The sequence below is a fragment of the Rhizopus microsporus genome (assembly GCF_002708625.1).
Source record: "Rhizopus microsporus ATCC 52813 unplaced genomic scaffold scaffold_14, whole genome shotgun sequence".
Classification (NCBI taxonomy): Eukaryota; Fungi; Mucoromycota; class Mucoromycetes; order Mucorales; family Rhizopodaceae; genus Rhizopus; species Rhizopus microsporus.
Window position 1 is genome coordinate 717,728 of NW_019671929.1, and position 17,221 is coordinate 734,948.

Below are 17,221 nucleotides of genomic sequence, written 5' to 3' on the forward strand. Positions count from 1 at the left end.
TTAAATTCTGACTGTTTAAAAAAATAAGCTCTCAAACTGGACATTTATGCCATAGTATCCTTTTAAGTCTCTGGCTACCTCTTTTCTTTACCAAAAGAATAATTGTTTTGAAAAATTTTGGGTGGCGTTCATGCATAGAATACAATAAAAAGCTGTCACAGTGTCATTAAAATAGAGCAGGTAGTCAACCGTTTGTAGGTCATCACTGTTTAGAATAAAGCATTACTTGATATCTGTCTCTTTACTTGCTTTTAAACATAAACAAACCATTGTTGAGCGCCTTTTAAAGGGCTATTGGTTGCGCTAGCACAATCGATATAGATAGTATTGTCGTCTTCCTTTGATGACCTGAAGAGTCTCAATACACTATTTTGACTCTCACATTTTTTATCCTTGAGCCTAAAGGAGGTTCTTTAGTTTCTCTTTTCTTTGTCTCTGACCTCGTTCAGGCAAGTATTGCAACACTCAACAAGGCATTATGTTAAAAGGAGAGCTCATGGATTGTTAATTTAAAAACTTTTTATTGAAGAGTTTCTTCTGCAAGTCGTGTCTTCTTTTCGATTTCTTCCATTTCTTCTTGCAGAGCTGAACGTTCTTCCATCATTCGTTGGATAGTAATATTCAACTCGTGCAAACGCGAGATGTAACAAGCATGTGAATTGAGTTTGCGTACCGTTTCCAGCTTGGATGAAAGGAAGTGGCAGAAGAAGGAGAGACGAAGTGGGTGATTGACATTACCTAGTGTGCCGCCTCACTGCCATCTTCTCATCTGGCTGGCATTACCAGGCATTAACCGCCAGCCACAATGATGTCCCTTCCCACAAAAGTATGATAGAAGGAGCTTGCGGCCCACCGATTTGGGAAGTGAAGAAATGCCGCACTAAAACGAAAGTGAGTTAACAATCTGTTTTCTACTTTAATCGTTACTTACTTTGCAAAGGCACATTTGGCTACGTGTAGATGAACGATAACAAGTGTCCATTTAACATATTTACCAGGAAGAAAAAAAGAGAAAAAGGTTATTTTTACAAACGACATCATTAAGCTGTATGGCGACTATCTCTGAAACGACCAACTGAAGCCTTCGAAATAGATTTAAAACAAAAGGAACGAGAAGCTCACGCTATCAAAAAATTAAAACATTAAAGTGGTACTTTTCCCCAACTCTCTTAGTATATTATGTATACAATATATTTCCCAATGTTCATATCCTATGTTCAGGACACTTTTTATAAATAATCTCACTAAAATAAAAACACTGATTTATCGACCAATATCGTTTAATCTGTTTATATAAATTTTTAACTAGAGACTCATAAAGATGAACGACTAATCGGAAACCAGGTTCAAAGTATAAATCTGAAAGTAAGGCAAAGACAATCGTTATGGTGCATGTCACCTATAACACTCACATTCAGCCTTCGCAGAATGTGGTGTATTCCTAAAAGATATTTTTAATGAGTAGTAAATCTAAAGAATTAATAGCCAATGTGGCTTCTTTGAATTGTAATAGCTTAATTAATTCACATTCATATATACAAAACTAGTTATTTCAGTTACAATAGCTCTCAGTCGATTTAATGGTCGCATAAAGTTTACTTGATCAGTACACATATCTCATCATGGTGTGTGTTACGTTAAGACAGCTACTAACCCTCTTTTGTAATTAACCCTCATTGTTTCTGTCAAGAGTAAATAAAAGTGCTATCATTGGATTTGTAGTAAAAGAAACAACTATGATAACTAACCAGACGACTATTAAGAATCCCGAGTGTAAATTTTGGCATCAGTGTTGATCAGTGAAATAGGACGCCAATTTTGTAGATCGGACAAATCGCCACATTTTGGAAGCAGGGACACACTGGTCTCCTGTCAGGAAGGAGAAACAGAGCAGAGTTATAGACTGCCAGAACAATTTCCCGACAAGCTGGATGGGCAGATGATTATACGTAAGATTTCATATGATAGGCCGCCCGGCCTTGGGCTACTACGTTTAGGACAACAGGAAATGCCTTCTAAAATGCCATCATACGTGATAGGTGAGATCAGCATAGTTTGCGCTGTTTCAGACAAGTATAAATTCTCGAGCAAGAACCTTAACAAGGAATCAATAGAAGATAGGTCAGCAGAGTCAGGTAAGTATAAAGTGGAATAAAATGCCGCTACTATATCTAGCATTTCTCCCTTAGTGGTATTGATAGTTTGACTGTTGGGGTGCAAAAGAGAAGGAATCATACGACGTGTTGCGCGTGCTGCAGCTGTACGCTTGAAGTTCTCCCCAGAGATAGTTCACCTGATTCACGCCAGCAGATACCTGCATCAAGAGATAGAGTTTTTGTATGATATTGCTGAATATTGGACAACTGAGCTTCTACAATAGTGAGTTGTAGCTGTATAAAGGTAGCAGTTTCAGGAGAAGAGCTTCAAATTTATGTCACGCATTTCAGAGGCTACTATTATTCAATCGCCGCACAACACAACGTCACACTTGCAATTTCAAAATGCGCTTGGCAGCGGGGACAAGAAAGAGAGCTATTTTTCTTTTTTCTTCTTCTCACAAATCCAATGGCTGACTCATTTTGTTCTTCAATATCAGAGATAGTCACTCAACGTATAATTCAAAGCTCAGGTTTCGAGTCAGCAACAAATCAGTCTATTCATGTATTGAGCGATGTGCTTAGACAATACCTGGAACTTTTAGGATCTTATGTCTCGGCTTATGCGAATTTAAATGGAAGAACCATCGGGAACGCGTGGGATTTGATCGATGCTATGGAAGATCTATATATCACACCCGACAGCTTAAGAGAGTGGCTTGACAAAGAAGGCAAGCAACTTTCGCCTTGCTGGGCTGCTCAGTCAGATCCAAGCCGATTATTGGAAGGAACTGTTAGAAAGGGTAGACATAACTTTGAAGATATTATCGAATACAACTTTCAATCGATTCCAGAGTTTGAACTATGCCCAGAGTCACCGCCTATAGAAGAACCGCTTTCACCTACACCGACTTACTCTACAACATTACCACAATATATCCCTCCTTTCCTTCCGGCATTTCCAGAGATAAAAGAAGATGGTGTCGTGGAGGAAGAAAATGGTCCAGCCATCGATAAATCTTTGAAAGAAAAGGCAATTCAGTCCATGATACCCCAAGTGAAGGCAGCGTCTGTCGAGTCACTGCCACCTCCATTGATTGTTAAAAACAAAAAGAAACCTGTGGACAATCCATTTACACACATTGTACCCTTTGAGGAGTCGATTTTAGCAGCTGAAGCAAATATTTCACAGCAGCCGCTTTCTCTCGCCATTGAGCCTGCCGACCTTTCGATCAAGGAAGTGAGTACGCCTGAGAAGGAGCCACCTAGAAAGAAGGCACGTTTACCTGCACTGAAAGGACTATCAAATACAAATAGCACAGCTTTGAAGCTGGGTGAAGGCATTGTCGGTCATGACGAGCTCTTTAGAATACAGACAGAGAATGAAGCAGCACCTGGAAACCATATGTTTGATAGAGATATTGGCGTCTTTGAGGAAATTGTCAGAAGTGTGACAGATCCGTTATTACTGCCTAGATTAACAACACCCAATTTACTCATTGATGTGGCTACTACGGGTACCACATCCGTTCCTGCTACGCCTACAACACAACATACGATGAATGATCAACATTCAGTACCATCATCTCCACAATCATCAGCATCTAACGATATCACTAGACCAAACAAAGCATCCATGTTGGCTGCCTTAGCATCTAGTAAAGCAGGCTTGAAGAGATTAGGACGACCTTTATCACCAATGTCACTTTCAGAATTTGCAAATGCAAAAGCAAGTACAGGAAGTGTGGATATTAATAATATGCAAAAGACTGGTGACAGTAAATACATTATAAAGAAAAAGAAGATGCTACTACAACAGCAACTGTTACAGCAGCAACAGCAATTACTTTTACAGCAACAACAACAACAGCAGCAGCAGCAGCAGCAAGGGCAACAAGGACAAAATCAGCAAATTCAACTAATGCAACCATCACCCTCAGATTCTCAAGTACCTCAGCAGGATACTCAACAGAATATGGAGGAGATAAAAGAAATAAATGTGTGATTATAGTACTGTCTGTGTTAACTTGCACCTCCTTTTTAAAAGCAGTCTTAATAAACACATAAATACACTGCGCTTAATAGTTTTTTTTTGTTAAAAACATTGTAAGCATTAGTGGAGTATTAGCAACATCAACATACTCCCAAAAGCACTGTTTGCAAAAAATGTTCTGCTCCTTTGTGAGAACCGGTGGCTATGTCCGCTAAGGATCTATTTTCCTTTACTAACGGCTCAATGATTGCCCTAAAGAGAAGATAGCCGTCGTTATAACCGATCCTCTTAGCACTGGACAATGTGCACTTATTGTTTGTGGCGTTTTCCCAGGATTTCACGCTTTAACTATCTGTATCAAAAGTCTCGTGTGTATGTGCTAGTTTGGAATAAGACAAACAAATAGATAGAAATAGACAAGTCACAATGACGATCCCAGAAAGCTCAAAAAAAAAGTTCTCTTTTTGATTATTCAAATAAACATGTCAGAATTAGCTATTAATGTAGAATTCAGGTAAAAATGAATAAAAGAAAGATGATTATAATTCCAACATCTTCTAGTGGAGGAATGGAGCTCTTATTTAACAATGTGAGCAAGCATACCGTACGTTTACCAGCCACACAGAGCTCAGGACAACGTTCTACTCTTCAAGACTTAATATTTTACATTCGAGATAATATGATGACTGAAAAGAAGGACTTGTTTGTTGAAAAAGATACAGTGTAAGAAAAAAAATAATAATAAACATGCTATAAACATAAGCTGACATCATGCAAACAGTCGCCCTGGAATCTTGGTCTTGATCAATAATACTGATTGGGAATTATGTGATGAATTAGAATATCAATTAGAGGATAAGGACGAGATTGTCTTTATTTCTACTTTACATGGAGGATAAAAGGAAATAGTGATAACGAAAATAAATAAGGATACATATATTAAATTTTAATTTTAGAACAGTTGTAAAAGCCTTCTAGATGCTTAATATCACTATGGCAACAATGAGTCCACCGACTTTATAGTTCCACACAAAAATTATTTTAAATTCCTCTTTTTCTCAGTTCGAGCTCTGTGATTCTTTCTTTCTTTCTCTCTCTTTTTTTTTTATTTCTTTCTTCTCTTATTTTGTACTACTTTTCATAAACAATACAAACATCACTCTCTTTATATCATTAAATGGATCCACAAGCATGTACTGCTATTATATTAAAGCAAGCCGATCCATTTTATATATCAGATACTATCATTCAAAATGAACAAGACATAACCATGAATGTGTTATCAACCATATTCGGCCATGGTATGTTCAACCAACTATTGTGTGATCCTATAAGCTAATAGTATCAATAGTTCACCAAGAAACTAAGCTTGACTCCTGTATGAATTACATCAAGTTAATGTCTTCATCATCAGCCATTCTTTTAGTTGATTTTGACAATTCTATTGAACCCAAGGCACAAATTGAGATTGTCACTCAAGTTGTAAATAGACTTTCAGAAACAAATATACCTGTTATTGGTAAATAATAATCACTTAATATAAATAATGGACAACAGTAATAACCAAATAAGCATATAGTATGTTCTACCAATGATGATTCACAATTTATGATCGAATGCATTCAAGCTGGTGCTGCAGATTATCTACTGCATCCACTACGACCTGATGTGATCAAAACATTATTTTTGGTAGATATATATAATGGATCTATTTTATTATTAGTATCGCTCACACACATCTTTAATATATACAGGTTCTTTATCGACAAAAAGTAGATTTATATCAAGACCACCTCATCTCTTCAAGTACAACCCTTAGTACTTCTTCAGTCATGTCACCAACTACACCTACTGCTCAACCTTCACATCATCACTATCACCCTTCTTCGGTATATTTACCGGATAGTATTCATGAGAGGATGAAACAATTGATTACCAAAGATATAAAGTAAATTACAGCCCTTTTTCCTTTTTTTTTTTAATTCACTTACCCTTTTTTACTTTAGCTTCATATTGGATACTTACACAGTATCATCCATGTCAGCTTCTACACTTAGTACATCAACTGGTTCTTTTCTTATGGGATTAACCAGGTATGTGATCATTCCCATGTCTTTCTATCGTCACTCATCCTACTCTCCCTAAAGTGAACATAAAGAAAACTTGAAAAGGAAAGTATCTTTATGGGATTTTAGTCCTCTAAACCTCTCACATCAAGACTTGATTCATTGTGTGGTCATCATCTTGAGTCAAGCATTTTTACTACCAAATATGCCAACAATGAACCCAGGTTAGTCTAGTCGATTTTGGTCACTTTATGTATTGACCCCCCTTCTTTTTTTTATGTAGAGCAACTCTATGATTTTGTCATTGATTTATCCAATTTATATCATGACGATAATCCTTACCATAACTTTTCTCATGCAGTAGATGTACTTCAGTGTATTTATTACTTTTTATGTCATATCGGATTACTATCATTTGCTGATCCAACCATTCAACCCAACAAGCCTCAATGTGACAAGGGATGTATATTACGACCTATTGATATATTCGCTCTCTTGATTGCTGCTATTGGCCATGACACTGGCCATCCAGGTGTAAATAATGCATTTTTGGTAAATTGAATGGCAAAGATAGAGAGATGCATCAAATACTGATCATGTACATAGATAAATACTTCGGCTCCTTTAGCATTATTATACAATGATCACTCAGTCTTGGAAAGTTTTCATGCAATGACTTTATTTCAATTATTAAAAAAGCATGGATTTGATACCTTTTTAGGTGGCACAGACTCAATAAAATATAAAGGTATACACACACACACGCCTGCTCTACCTATGTCCTCTTACTAATAGAAAATACAAAAGACTTTAGAAAACTGGTTATTACAAGCATACTCGCTACAGACATGGCACTGCATAGTGATTATGTCACAAAGATCAAGGAGCAAACAAAGCGCTTGATGGACAGCGATCCCAAAGATTGGGATGAATCAAGGAGACTTGAAGAAAGATTACTCTTTTGCAGCGGTTTAATGAAGTGTGCAGATATAAGCAATGTGGTAATTATTTTTACAATATTACAATCATATAGGTTGTAACACCTTCTTATTAATTTAGGCTCGTCCTTTTCCTCGTGCATTTGAATGGGCGCAAATTTTAGTTGAAGAATTCGCTTGCCAGGGCGATCTAGAACGTGAACTGGGGTTACCTGTGATACCCATGAACGACAGAGCAAAGATCGTGTTGGAAGATAGTCAGATTGGTTTTATCAAATTTGTAGCGCTTGGACTGTTTGAGAGTATCCAAGGTTACATGCAAGGTAAATTAGTAATAATTGGCTTGAACACCCAAACTGACTTTTTAATAGATTTATCATTCCCTGTAGAATATATCAAACGAAACTTGTCTATTTGGGAAGAAAGAAAGAAAGAATCATTTGACAAGGAACATCAAATCACTGAGGAAACAGCCATCGTTCAGTCAACGATTGTAGAGGACGAAAAGGACTATAGACGCGCACTCAATAATGAATCAGATTCAGAATATAAATTACCAGCTATGCCTGCTGTAGCCATGACGAGTCTCTCACATATATATCCAAAAGAAATATCCCATGATCAGCATCAAGAAGATTGGAATCAATCAGCTCAATCATCTGGGCCAGTCTACTGTCATTGTATTATTCAATAGTCTTTCTTTCTTTTTTACCTTCTTGTATAGATATTATTATAGATTGTATATTTTATTATTACTACCCCCCCTTTTTACACCCTTTTCTATATTTTATTCTTCATTTGACATCTTGTTCATTCCTTCAATCACATATATACACACTCTCTCCCTCCTTTTTCTTGTCGTTTGCCCATATGTTTATGTATAATAATAGTTAATACTATTTGGACTTGTTGTATAGATTATTTCCACTATGTACAGTCTCTACCAGAAAAGCAAAATATATTGCTATTGAAAATAAACATTGATCGTCTCTCCCCTTTTTTTTTGTTACAATATAGATATTATTGATTGATTATTATTATGCCTTGAGATTTTCATAAGATTTTAAGCTCTGAGATTATCTGGAGGCATCTATGCGCACCTTTAGTATTACACGATAGAAAAATAGGAGAAAGTAGAATGAAGGCTGTCAATCATAGCCAATTTTGATAAGCTTAATAGAAAAAAAAAATACAATATAGTCTTCATATAGTAGTGAAATAGAATGTTCTTTGATAATGCATATATTTATTATGGAAATATTACGGACAAGTCCTTTAATGTGCACATCAAACACTGGACACGATTAATAGTTTATTATTGCACTCTTAAAAATAAAATAAACGTCCATTCTGTTCAAAAGTATAATGCATACATCAAGACAATGATTGACTAACTATAAATATCGTACTTTTAGTTCTCATGCATAAAGTGGGCGTAAAACCTGTTTAAGTGTAAACAGATAACAAAAAAAAAAGTCAAGTTATTATTTTCATTTTTATTTTTCATTTATATTCATTTGATCTACAAAAGGAGACAGTTTCGCAGTGCCTGTGATCCAGGCCAGACAACTGGTCAAACCAGTCTAGAAAGAAAAGATCATCCCGTCTCCCTAAGCCTTACCCCTAAATAACCGCCGCACGACTCGCGCTTCAGCGCGCATTAAACTACCCAAAATAGCTTTTGGTTCGATACCGCCTAGCAATAGCATAAGCATTTTTTCAAGTAGCCACACTTAGAAGGCACGACCCTCACAGAATACAGAGCGTGCTTTTTAATTGCTAGGAGATCCATGGCATCCTTTCCGTGGCAAACATCCAGTATTCTGCTTCCCCTTGAATCACCAACAAGGAAGTGCTAGGCTACAACGTAGGGCAAAGCGCGTGGTGCGCCTTCCGGATACCGTGAATTGACTTGCAACCGAACATAGAAGCGAGCGTTGCTTTGATTGAGTAGGCATAATAAGGAAGAAAAGAAAAGAAAAGAAAAAAGAAAAAAAAAACGGGAATGGATGCTTTTGTAAATATTCTAAATCAAGGTTTAATCAAGTGACCGCCTTTCACACCTTCCGCATCTAAAGCGTAGCTCTGGACTTTTACTAATGGTTGGCGCTATCTTGAATAAAAGCAGTTTTACTGTCAATGTCTAATGTAATAAATAAGCAAGTCTGCATGGAAGCGTTTGCTTCTAAAATTCGAGGTATGAAAGAGAGCTAGTAACAATTATGAGCTTGATTTTTTAAGAAAGAGTATTTTGAAGCCATGTTAGTGTTCCTAAAATAATGAATTTACCAAACATGTCTCCTTCACTATGAAAAAGAGCATCACGATATGCCCATTAAAACAAGCTTTTTCATTACACTTGGCACTGGCAAAACTATTCGTCAAATAGCAAGATCCTGTCAAAATAAAGGCTTGTATTATATGACCGTTTAAGGATGAGCGTAGTTCCTTTTCTCTAATATTCTCACCATAAACTTTAGTCATCATCCCTTAGCTTTCTCTTTGTAGTAGTTAGCCATCAATCATGAACTAAAATGAAAACTCTGTCGCTGTCTTTAAGCCTCTGAAACATTTGGATCTGGGAAAAGCCCAGAGGAACGATGCATAGGACATGCCAAAGCTTGAGAAAAGGAGAATATTCAATACCGTAAGCCAGCCTCTGATAGACAGTGATCGCTGTGTGTAGATAGCACAAGCTGTCTTAATCTTGAGCAATAATTGGCCAACAAAAACTTTCCTTTGAGCCACATTAGTACTATGTTTTTATTAATTATTGACGTTAATTTTATAAAATATTCACTATTAACATTCCATTTTTTTCAGGATATGTTTCATACATTTTGAAAGCGAAAAAGCAACCTGCCAAGTATATTACGAATATGAAAATTTTGTATATGAAGGCGAAGAAGTTTTTGCCTAGCTTGTGATCGATTGACCTTCTTTTTTTAAAAAAAAAAAAATAAACTCCCTTTCTCTCTATCTCTTACGCTGAAGCTAGTTTTTTGATTTTTATTATGGTTTGGTGCACTGAACTTTGAACAATACTTGTGTTAACACAGTCAGTTATACTCTTATAGGTGTCCTTTGTTTTCTTTACTTTATGACACCAAAGAAAAGGAATTTATTTATATATTAAATAACACCATCAATGGGTTATCTTTTGGAGAAACACTTGTCAACTTTACAATGGCCTTAGGAATAGCGTCCGAAAAAAAAAGTAACTTTTTCATGTTAATAATATATTTATATATAATAGGAAATAAAGAGGGCACTCACGCCTTATGTGTAAGCAGTTAGACTTTTTTTTACGTTTTTGATTTAACATAATAGAATATTTTGATACTGTATTTTTATTATTTATATTATATTTATAAATTTACACAATTTAATTACATACTTCAATGGCTTCAACAATACGTTGCTGAATACCACCAGGAACTGGCAAGTAAGTGTTGCCCATCAGATCAGCATCTACTTCACGAGCACATTGTCTTCCTTCATTAATACCCCAAACAATCAATGATTGACCACGGCGACAGTCACCAGCAGCATAGACACCAGGAACAGATGTGCTGTACTTGGACTTGGGTGTTTCAATGTTGGAACGGACATCTTGCTTCAATTCGAGCTGCTTGATCAGGCTAGTCTCTGGGCCCAAGAAGCCCATGGAGAGCAAGATAAGATCGGCTTCAAAGAATTGTTCAGATCCAGGAACTTCCTTCATAGACCATTTGCCGTCTTCAGATTTGATCCATTCAACACGAACAGTTTCAATACCAGTTAATTTACCATCAGCATTACCCACAAAGCGCTTAGACAAGACACAGTATTCACGAGGATCGCGTCCGGTTTGAGCAATGACTTCAGAGTGACCGTAATCGACCTTGAAGACTCTAGCGAACTGTGGCCATGGGTTATCAGGTGCACGTGTGTTGGGAGGTTGAGGAAGCAATTCAAAGTTGACAACAGACTTACAGCCATGACGAAGAGAGGTACCGATACAGTCATTACCTGTGTCACCGCCACCAATAACAATAACATGCTTATCCTTAGCAGAGAGGTATTGACCGTCCTTGAGGTCACTGTCCAAAAGAGACTTGGTATTGGCTTGTAAGAACTCCATGGCAAAATGAATACCATCCAATTCACGACCAGGGATCTTGAGATCGCGTGGCCAGGTAGCACCAGTAGCAACGATCAGAGCATCGTTTTCTTCACGAATAGCGTTGGCATCAACGTCAACACCAATATGAGCATTGGAAACAAATGTGATGCCTTCAGCAGCCATGAGGTCAATACGACGTTGAACAATCTTCTTGTCGAGCTTCATATTGGGGATACCATACATCAAGAGACCACCCATACGGTCATTACGATCATAAACGGTGACAAGATGACCAGCCTTGTTCAATTGATCAGCAGCAGCTAAACCAGCAGGACCAGAGCCAATGATGGCAACCTTCTTACCAGTACGTTGAGCAGGAGGCTGGGCAACGATCCAACCTTCTTGGAAGGCACGGTCAATGATGGCACATTCAATGCTCTTGATAGCAACAGGAGGTTCAGTAATACCCAAAACACAAGCATTCTCACAAGGAGCAGGACAAACTCTGCCTGTGAATTCAGGGAAGTTGTTGGTCATCAAAAGACGATCAAGAGCTTCCTTCCAGTTATCCTTGTACACAAGTTCATTCCACTTGGGAATGATGTTACCGATGGGGCAACCAGTGTCAGATTGACAGAAGGGAACGCCACAGTCCATACAACGAGCAGCTTGTTCATGAAGTTGGCTACGAGTCAAGCGATCGTTGATTTCTTCCCAGTCACCCAAACGCTTCTTAGCATCACGGTAGCGGTCAGTTCTGCGCTTGTACTTCATGAAACCACGGACCTTATCCAACTTGGCACGACGGGCAAGAACAGCTTCTTCGGCCAAGACACTGTCTTCAAGATCTTCAACCTGAGGCTCAGCCTTCTTCTTGTGAATTTCTTCGCAAGGCTTAGGAGCAGCAGCAGCATTCTTTTCAGCACGTTGCTTTTCCAAAAGAGCACGGTATTCAGTAGGCATGACCATGACGAACTTGGGAAGATATTCATTAAAGTTCTTGAGCACACGATCAGCGACTTCAGAGCCAGTGTAGTGACGGTGGTCCTCAATCAGATCACGTAATTCAGCGATACGTTCTTCATCATTGACAGTATCAAGTTCAACCATTTCCAAGTTGACATTCTTCTTGAATTGATCATTGACATCCAAGACATAAGCGATACCACCAGACATACCAGCAGCAAAGTTACGACCGGTGCTGCCGAGGATGACAACACGACCACCTGTCATATATTCACAACCGTGATCACCAACACCTTCACAGACAGCATGAGCACCAGAGTTACGTACACAGAAACGTTCAGCGGCAATACCACGGAAGAAGGCCTTACCACTGGTGGCACCATACAAACAGACGTTACCAACAATAACATTGTCTTCAGACTTGAAGGTAGATGACTTGGGAGGATAAATGGCGATTTTACCACCAGAAAGACCTTTACCGACATAATCGTTTGAGTCACCTTCCAATTCAAAGAAGATACCAGGAGCAAGGAAGGCACCAAGAGATTGACCAGCAGATCCCTTCAACTTGATGTGGATCGTATCGGAAGGTAAACCGTTTTCGCCATGACGCTTAGAGACATGATAAGAGAGAGTAGTACCCAAGGCACGATCGGTGTTGACAACATCAGCTTCAATGTAGACCTTTTCCTTGTTAGTCAAGGCACTTTCAGCTTCTTCAATAAAGTAATTGTCCAAACGAATGTGGAGATTATGCTTCTGCTTGGTGACACAGTAGTTGGCAACGTTAGGACGAAGAGAAGAGGCAGGTGTCAAGATGGGAGACAAGTCCAAGTTGGCAGTCTTGAAGGTACGAAGGGATTCGTTGACCTTGAGCATGTCAGCACGGCCGACCATTTCATTAATTGTACGGAAACCAAGCTTAGCCATGATGCTACGTAATTCTTCAGCAAGGTAGTAGAAGAAGTTGATGACGTGTTCAGGAGAACCTTCAAACTTCTTACGCAACTCGGGATCTTGAGTAGCAATACCGACAGGGCAAGTGTTCTATAATAGAATTAATACGAGCACTTTAACACAGACAATATAAATTACTTACCAAGTGACACTTTCTCATCATGATACAACCAAGAGCGATAAGAGGTGTAGTAGCAAATCCCCATTCTTCGGCACCAAGTAAACAGGCAATAGCAATATCACGACCTGTCTTGATTTGACCATCTGTCTGAACGATGACACGACCACGCAAGTCGTTAAGAACCAAGGTCTGATGAGTTTCAGCAAGACCCAATTCCCAAGGAAGACCAGCGTACTTGATACCAGTCCATCGAGAAGCACCAGTACCACCATCGTGACCAGAGATAAGAATATGATCAGCCTTAGCCTTGGCAACACCAGCAGCAACAATACCCACACCGACTTCAGATACAAGTTTGACAGAGACACGAGCGCGAGGGTTAGAGCACTTCAAGTCATAGATCAGTTGCTTCAAGTCTTCGATAGAGTAAATATCGTGGTGAGGAGGAGGAGAGATAAGACCAATACCAGGAGTTGTCTTTCTGGTGCTGGCGATTTCTTCAGACACTTTGCTACCAGCCAATTCACCACCTTCACCAGGCTTGGCGCCTTGAGCCATCTTGATCTGCAGTTCATCAGAGTCAGAGAGGTAGAAGCTAGTGACACCAAAGCGACCAGATGCAACTTGCTTGATGGCAGAACGCATGGACTCACCATTGTCAAGAGGCTTTGATCGCTCGGGCTTCTCACCACCTTCACCTGTGTTGGATTTACCTCCTAATTTGTTCATGGCAAGAGCCAAGGAAGAGTGGGCTTCCATCGAAATAGAACCATAAGACATGGCACCAGTGACAAAGCGCTTGACAATCTTGTCCCAAGATTCGACCTGATCAATAGGAATAGACTTGGCATTGTCATAGTCAAAATCGAGCATACCACGGAGAGTACACTTCTTGATGGCTTCATAAGCATTGCGAGAGTAAGCATCATAAGAGGATTGATTCTTTTGACGAACAGCATCTTGGAGGTTAGCAATACCATTAGGTTCAGCAATGTGAGGAGCACCACCATCACGCCAGTGGTATTCACCAGATTCAGGAAGGCCAACTGGCTGAACAGTGTTACGGCTAGGATAACCAGTTTCATGAAGAGTGAGCGCGTCCAAGGCAAAGATGTCAAAGGTGACACCCTTGATACGAGAAGCAGTGCCGGAGAAGCAGCGAGAGATGACACTGTCATCAACACCGAGAGCTTCAAAGATTTGGGCACCCTTGTAAGAGGCTAAGGTAGAGATACCCATCTTGGACATAACCTTGAGAATACCATTGTCGATACCCTTCTTAAAGTTATAGATGAGCTTCTCAGGTGTCAAACCTTCATGAACAGCCTTTTCGCGGCAAAGCTTGACCATAGCTTCCATAGCCAAGTAAGGACAGACAGCATCAACACCATAACCCAAGAGAACACAAAAGTGGTGGACTTCACGGGCTTCACCGGTTTCAACCATCAAGGCAATACGACTACGTTGCTTGCTACGAACCAAGTAGTGATGAACACCACCAGCAGCGATCAAGGAAGAGATGGCCACACGCTCAGCGTTCACAGCACGATCAGAGAGAACAATGATCTTGTATCCGTCATCAATAGCGGTAGAGACCTCCTTACAGATGCGCTCCAGAGTATTGACGTAGCCTTCAACGCCTTCAGACTTGGCAAAAGTGATGTCAATCGTCTGAACCTTCCAAGAAGGATGGACATCGGACATGGACTTGATAGCAGCCAACTCTTGCATAGAAAGAATAGGAGAAGGCAAGGCTAATTGATGACACTGGCTTTCATCCATTTCCAAAATGTTACCCTTGGGACCAACGTAGCACTCAAGCGACATGACGATTTCTTCACGAATAGGATCAATGGGAGGATTAGTGACTTGAGCAAAAAGTTCACGGAAGTATTCGTAAATCAAACGAGGTTGCTCGGCAAGACAAGCGAGAGCAGTATCATTACCCATAGAACCCAAAGGCTCCTTACCAGTAGAAGCCAAGGGAACCATGATCAAGTTGAGTTGTTCCAAGGTGTAGCCAAAGGCCTTGAGACGAGGATCGGCCTGAACAGTGGTTTCATCAAGAGCAGGAATTTGTTGTACTTGATCTGTTTTTTCAACAATGTCCTTGAGAACAATATTTTGGTTCTTGATCCATTCCTGGAAGTTGCGCTTAGCAGCGGTTTGAAGTTTGAGCTGCTTGTCATCAACAATGATGCCTTCGACGGTATCTACCAACAGCATACGGCCGGGCTTCAAACGACCCTTTTCGACAACCGTTTCGGGATCAATGAAAACAGTACCAACCTCAGAAGCACAGATCATGATATCGTCAGAAGTCAAGTAGTAACGGCAAGGACGAAGACCGTTACGATCCAAGGAGGCACCACAGTAACGACCGTCAGAGAAGGTGAAAAGAGCGGGACCATCCCAAGGTTCCATGAGAGAAGCAGCCCATTGATAAAAGGCTTTGACTTCAGGACTCATTTGTTCATGGTTCTGCCAAGCTTCGGGAATCATCATCATGACGGCTTCAGGTAAGGTCAAGACACCGTTGATGACGAGCAATTCAAGGACGTTATCGAATGCAGCAGAGTCAGAACCGCCTTCTTCGATGATAGGGTAAAGTAAGTCCAGCTCGTTACCAAACTTGTCAGATGCCATTACACCTTCGCGAGAACGCATCCAATTCTTATTTCCACGTACGGTATTGATTTCACCTATAAGCGTAATAAGTACATGACTCTTTACTCTTTCGAGATTACTTACCGTTATGAGCACACCAACGCATGGGTTGAGCACGATCCCAGGAAGGAAAAGTGTTTGTGGAGAAACGAGAGTGAACGAGGGCAAAATGGGTTGTATATTGCACATTGTTCAAATCGTGGAAATAGAGGTAGACCTGCTTGGGAGTCAACTGGCCCTTGTAGACAATATTCTTGTTTGAAAGAGAACAGATATAGAACCATTTCTTCATGGTAAGGGTATGAGTAGCATGCTTGCGAAGGACATAGAGCTGACGTTCGAAGTAGGGTTCATCAAATTCCTTGGATTGATCAGCCAAGACAACAAAAGGCTGTTCGATAGCAGGCTCCTTTGATCTTGCAGCAGGGCCAATGATAGAAGAATCACGAGGGACAGTACGCCAACCGAGTACTTTGAGATGAAGGGCCTCAGCAAGTTGTTCAAATACCTTCTTGCTTTCATCTACGGATTCAGCATCACCCTTCATGAAGAGGTTACCAACAGCATATTGACCTTCGGGAGGTAAAGAGATACCCAAAAGACGGCTTGTTTCATTTACAAAGAATTCATGAGGGATGCCCGTCATGACGCCTGCGCCATCACCATCACGAATATCAGCACCACTAGCACCACGATGGGTCATGTTACATAAAATGTAACTTGCTTCAGATAAAATTTTGTGGGAGCGTACACCTTTGACATGTACCATAAAACCAACACCACAGGCATCTTTTTCAAATTCAGGATTATATAAACCTTGAGCGGGAGGAATAGCACCGGCCCATGACTTGTTTTCGTTGTTGATAGACATTCTTATGTACAATAGAGCTTAATGTAAGAGAGGTTGGAGGGGTATTTATTTAATAAAGAGGGGGAACTTTCTTGTATGTATCTAACTATGTATATATAACAACCAAAAAAAAAAGAGATTTATATATAGGCGTACTCTCTCTTTTCTTGTTTTTTTTATAAAAGAAAATAAAAAATAGGAAAAAATAGGACAAAGGGATATTTATACAAGGTGAAAATTATAGGGCGGTTTCAAAAGATTCTTATCTTTGTCCGTCTCAAACCAATCAACTTTAAATGTCACCTCAATTGATCTTTAGGGTCACATGTCAATCTATTATCGAAAATGCTATCTTTTATATGTTATCAGTCATACTCTATTAATATATTTATGAATATGAGTGTTTAAATATGAGAGATATAAAGGTTTTATATGTTGAAATTTCATTAATTTTATGGTGTA

General features: G+C 39.4%; 5 protein-coding genes across 5 annotated transcripts; 3 read left to right on the forward strand and 2 right to left on the reverse strand.

The window, feature by feature from the left end:
* Positions 1–2,565: 2,565 nt before the first annotated feature.
* On the forward strand, positions 2,566–4,101 carry RHIMIDRAFT_239929 (uncharacterized protein; the record flags this gene model as incomplete). Its single annotated transcript, XM_023609269.1, has 1 exon — positions 2,566–4,101. The coding sequence occupies one exon, from the start codon at positions 2,566–2,568 to the stop codon at positions 4,099–4,101; it is 1,536 nt and encodes a 511-aa protein (XP_023464158.1).
* Positions 4,102–4,467: 366 nt separating this feature from the next.
* RHIMIDRAFT_39251 (ubiquitin related modifier 1) lies at positions 4,468–5,179 on the forward strand. Its single transcript, XM_023615192.1, has 3 exons — positions 4,468–4,603; positions 4,651–4,812; positions 4,871–5,179. Exons 1-3 carry the CDS (start codon positions 4,572–4,574, stop codon positions 4,986–4,988), a joined length of 312 nt encoding a protein of 103 aa, XP_023464159.1. The 5' UTR covers positions 4,468–4,571; the 3' UTR covers positions 4,989–5,179.
* A 653-nt stretch (positions 5,180–5,832) lies between these two features.
* Positions 5,833–7,967, forward strand: RHIMIDRAFT_39257 (HD-domain/PDEase-like protein). Its single transcript, XM_023615193.1, has 8 exons — positions 5,833–6,037; positions 6,096–6,182; positions 6,237–6,379; positions 6,439–6,707; positions 6,762–6,903; positions 6,963–7,156; positions 7,215–7,416; positions 7,465–7,967. The coding sequence occupies exons 1-8, from the start codon at positions 5,922–5,924 to the stop codon at positions 7,785–7,787; spliced, it is 1,476 nt and encodes a 491-aa protein (XP_023464160.1). The 5' UTR covers positions 5,833–5,921; the 3' UTR covers positions 7,788–7,967.
* A 1,343-nt stretch (positions 7,968–9,310) lies between these two features.
* RHIMIDRAFT_260858 (uncharacterized protein) lies at positions 9,311–9,704 on the reverse strand. Its single transcript, XM_023611488.1, has one exon. The coding sequence runs from the start codon at positions 9,578–9,580 to the stop codon at positions 9,365–9,367; it is 216 nt and encodes a 71-aa protein (XP_023464161.1). The 5' UTR covers positions 9,581–9,704; the 3' UTR covers positions 9,311–9,364.
* Positions 9,705–10,378: 674 nt separating this feature from the next.
* On the reverse strand, positions 10,379–16,937 carry RHIMIDRAFT_293812 (glutamate synthase). Its single transcript, XM_023614018.1, has 3 exons — positions 15,994–16,937; positions 13,264–15,944; positions 10,379–13,211 (listed from the first exon to the last, which is right to left on the reverse strand). The coding sequence occupies exons 1-3, from the start codon at positions 16,778–16,780 to the stop codon at positions 10,479–10,481; spliced, it is 6,201 nt and encodes a 2,066-aa protein (XP_023464162.1). The 5' UTR covers positions 16,781–16,937; the 3' UTR covers positions 10,379–10,478.
* Positions 16,938–17,221: the final 284 nt, after the last annotated feature.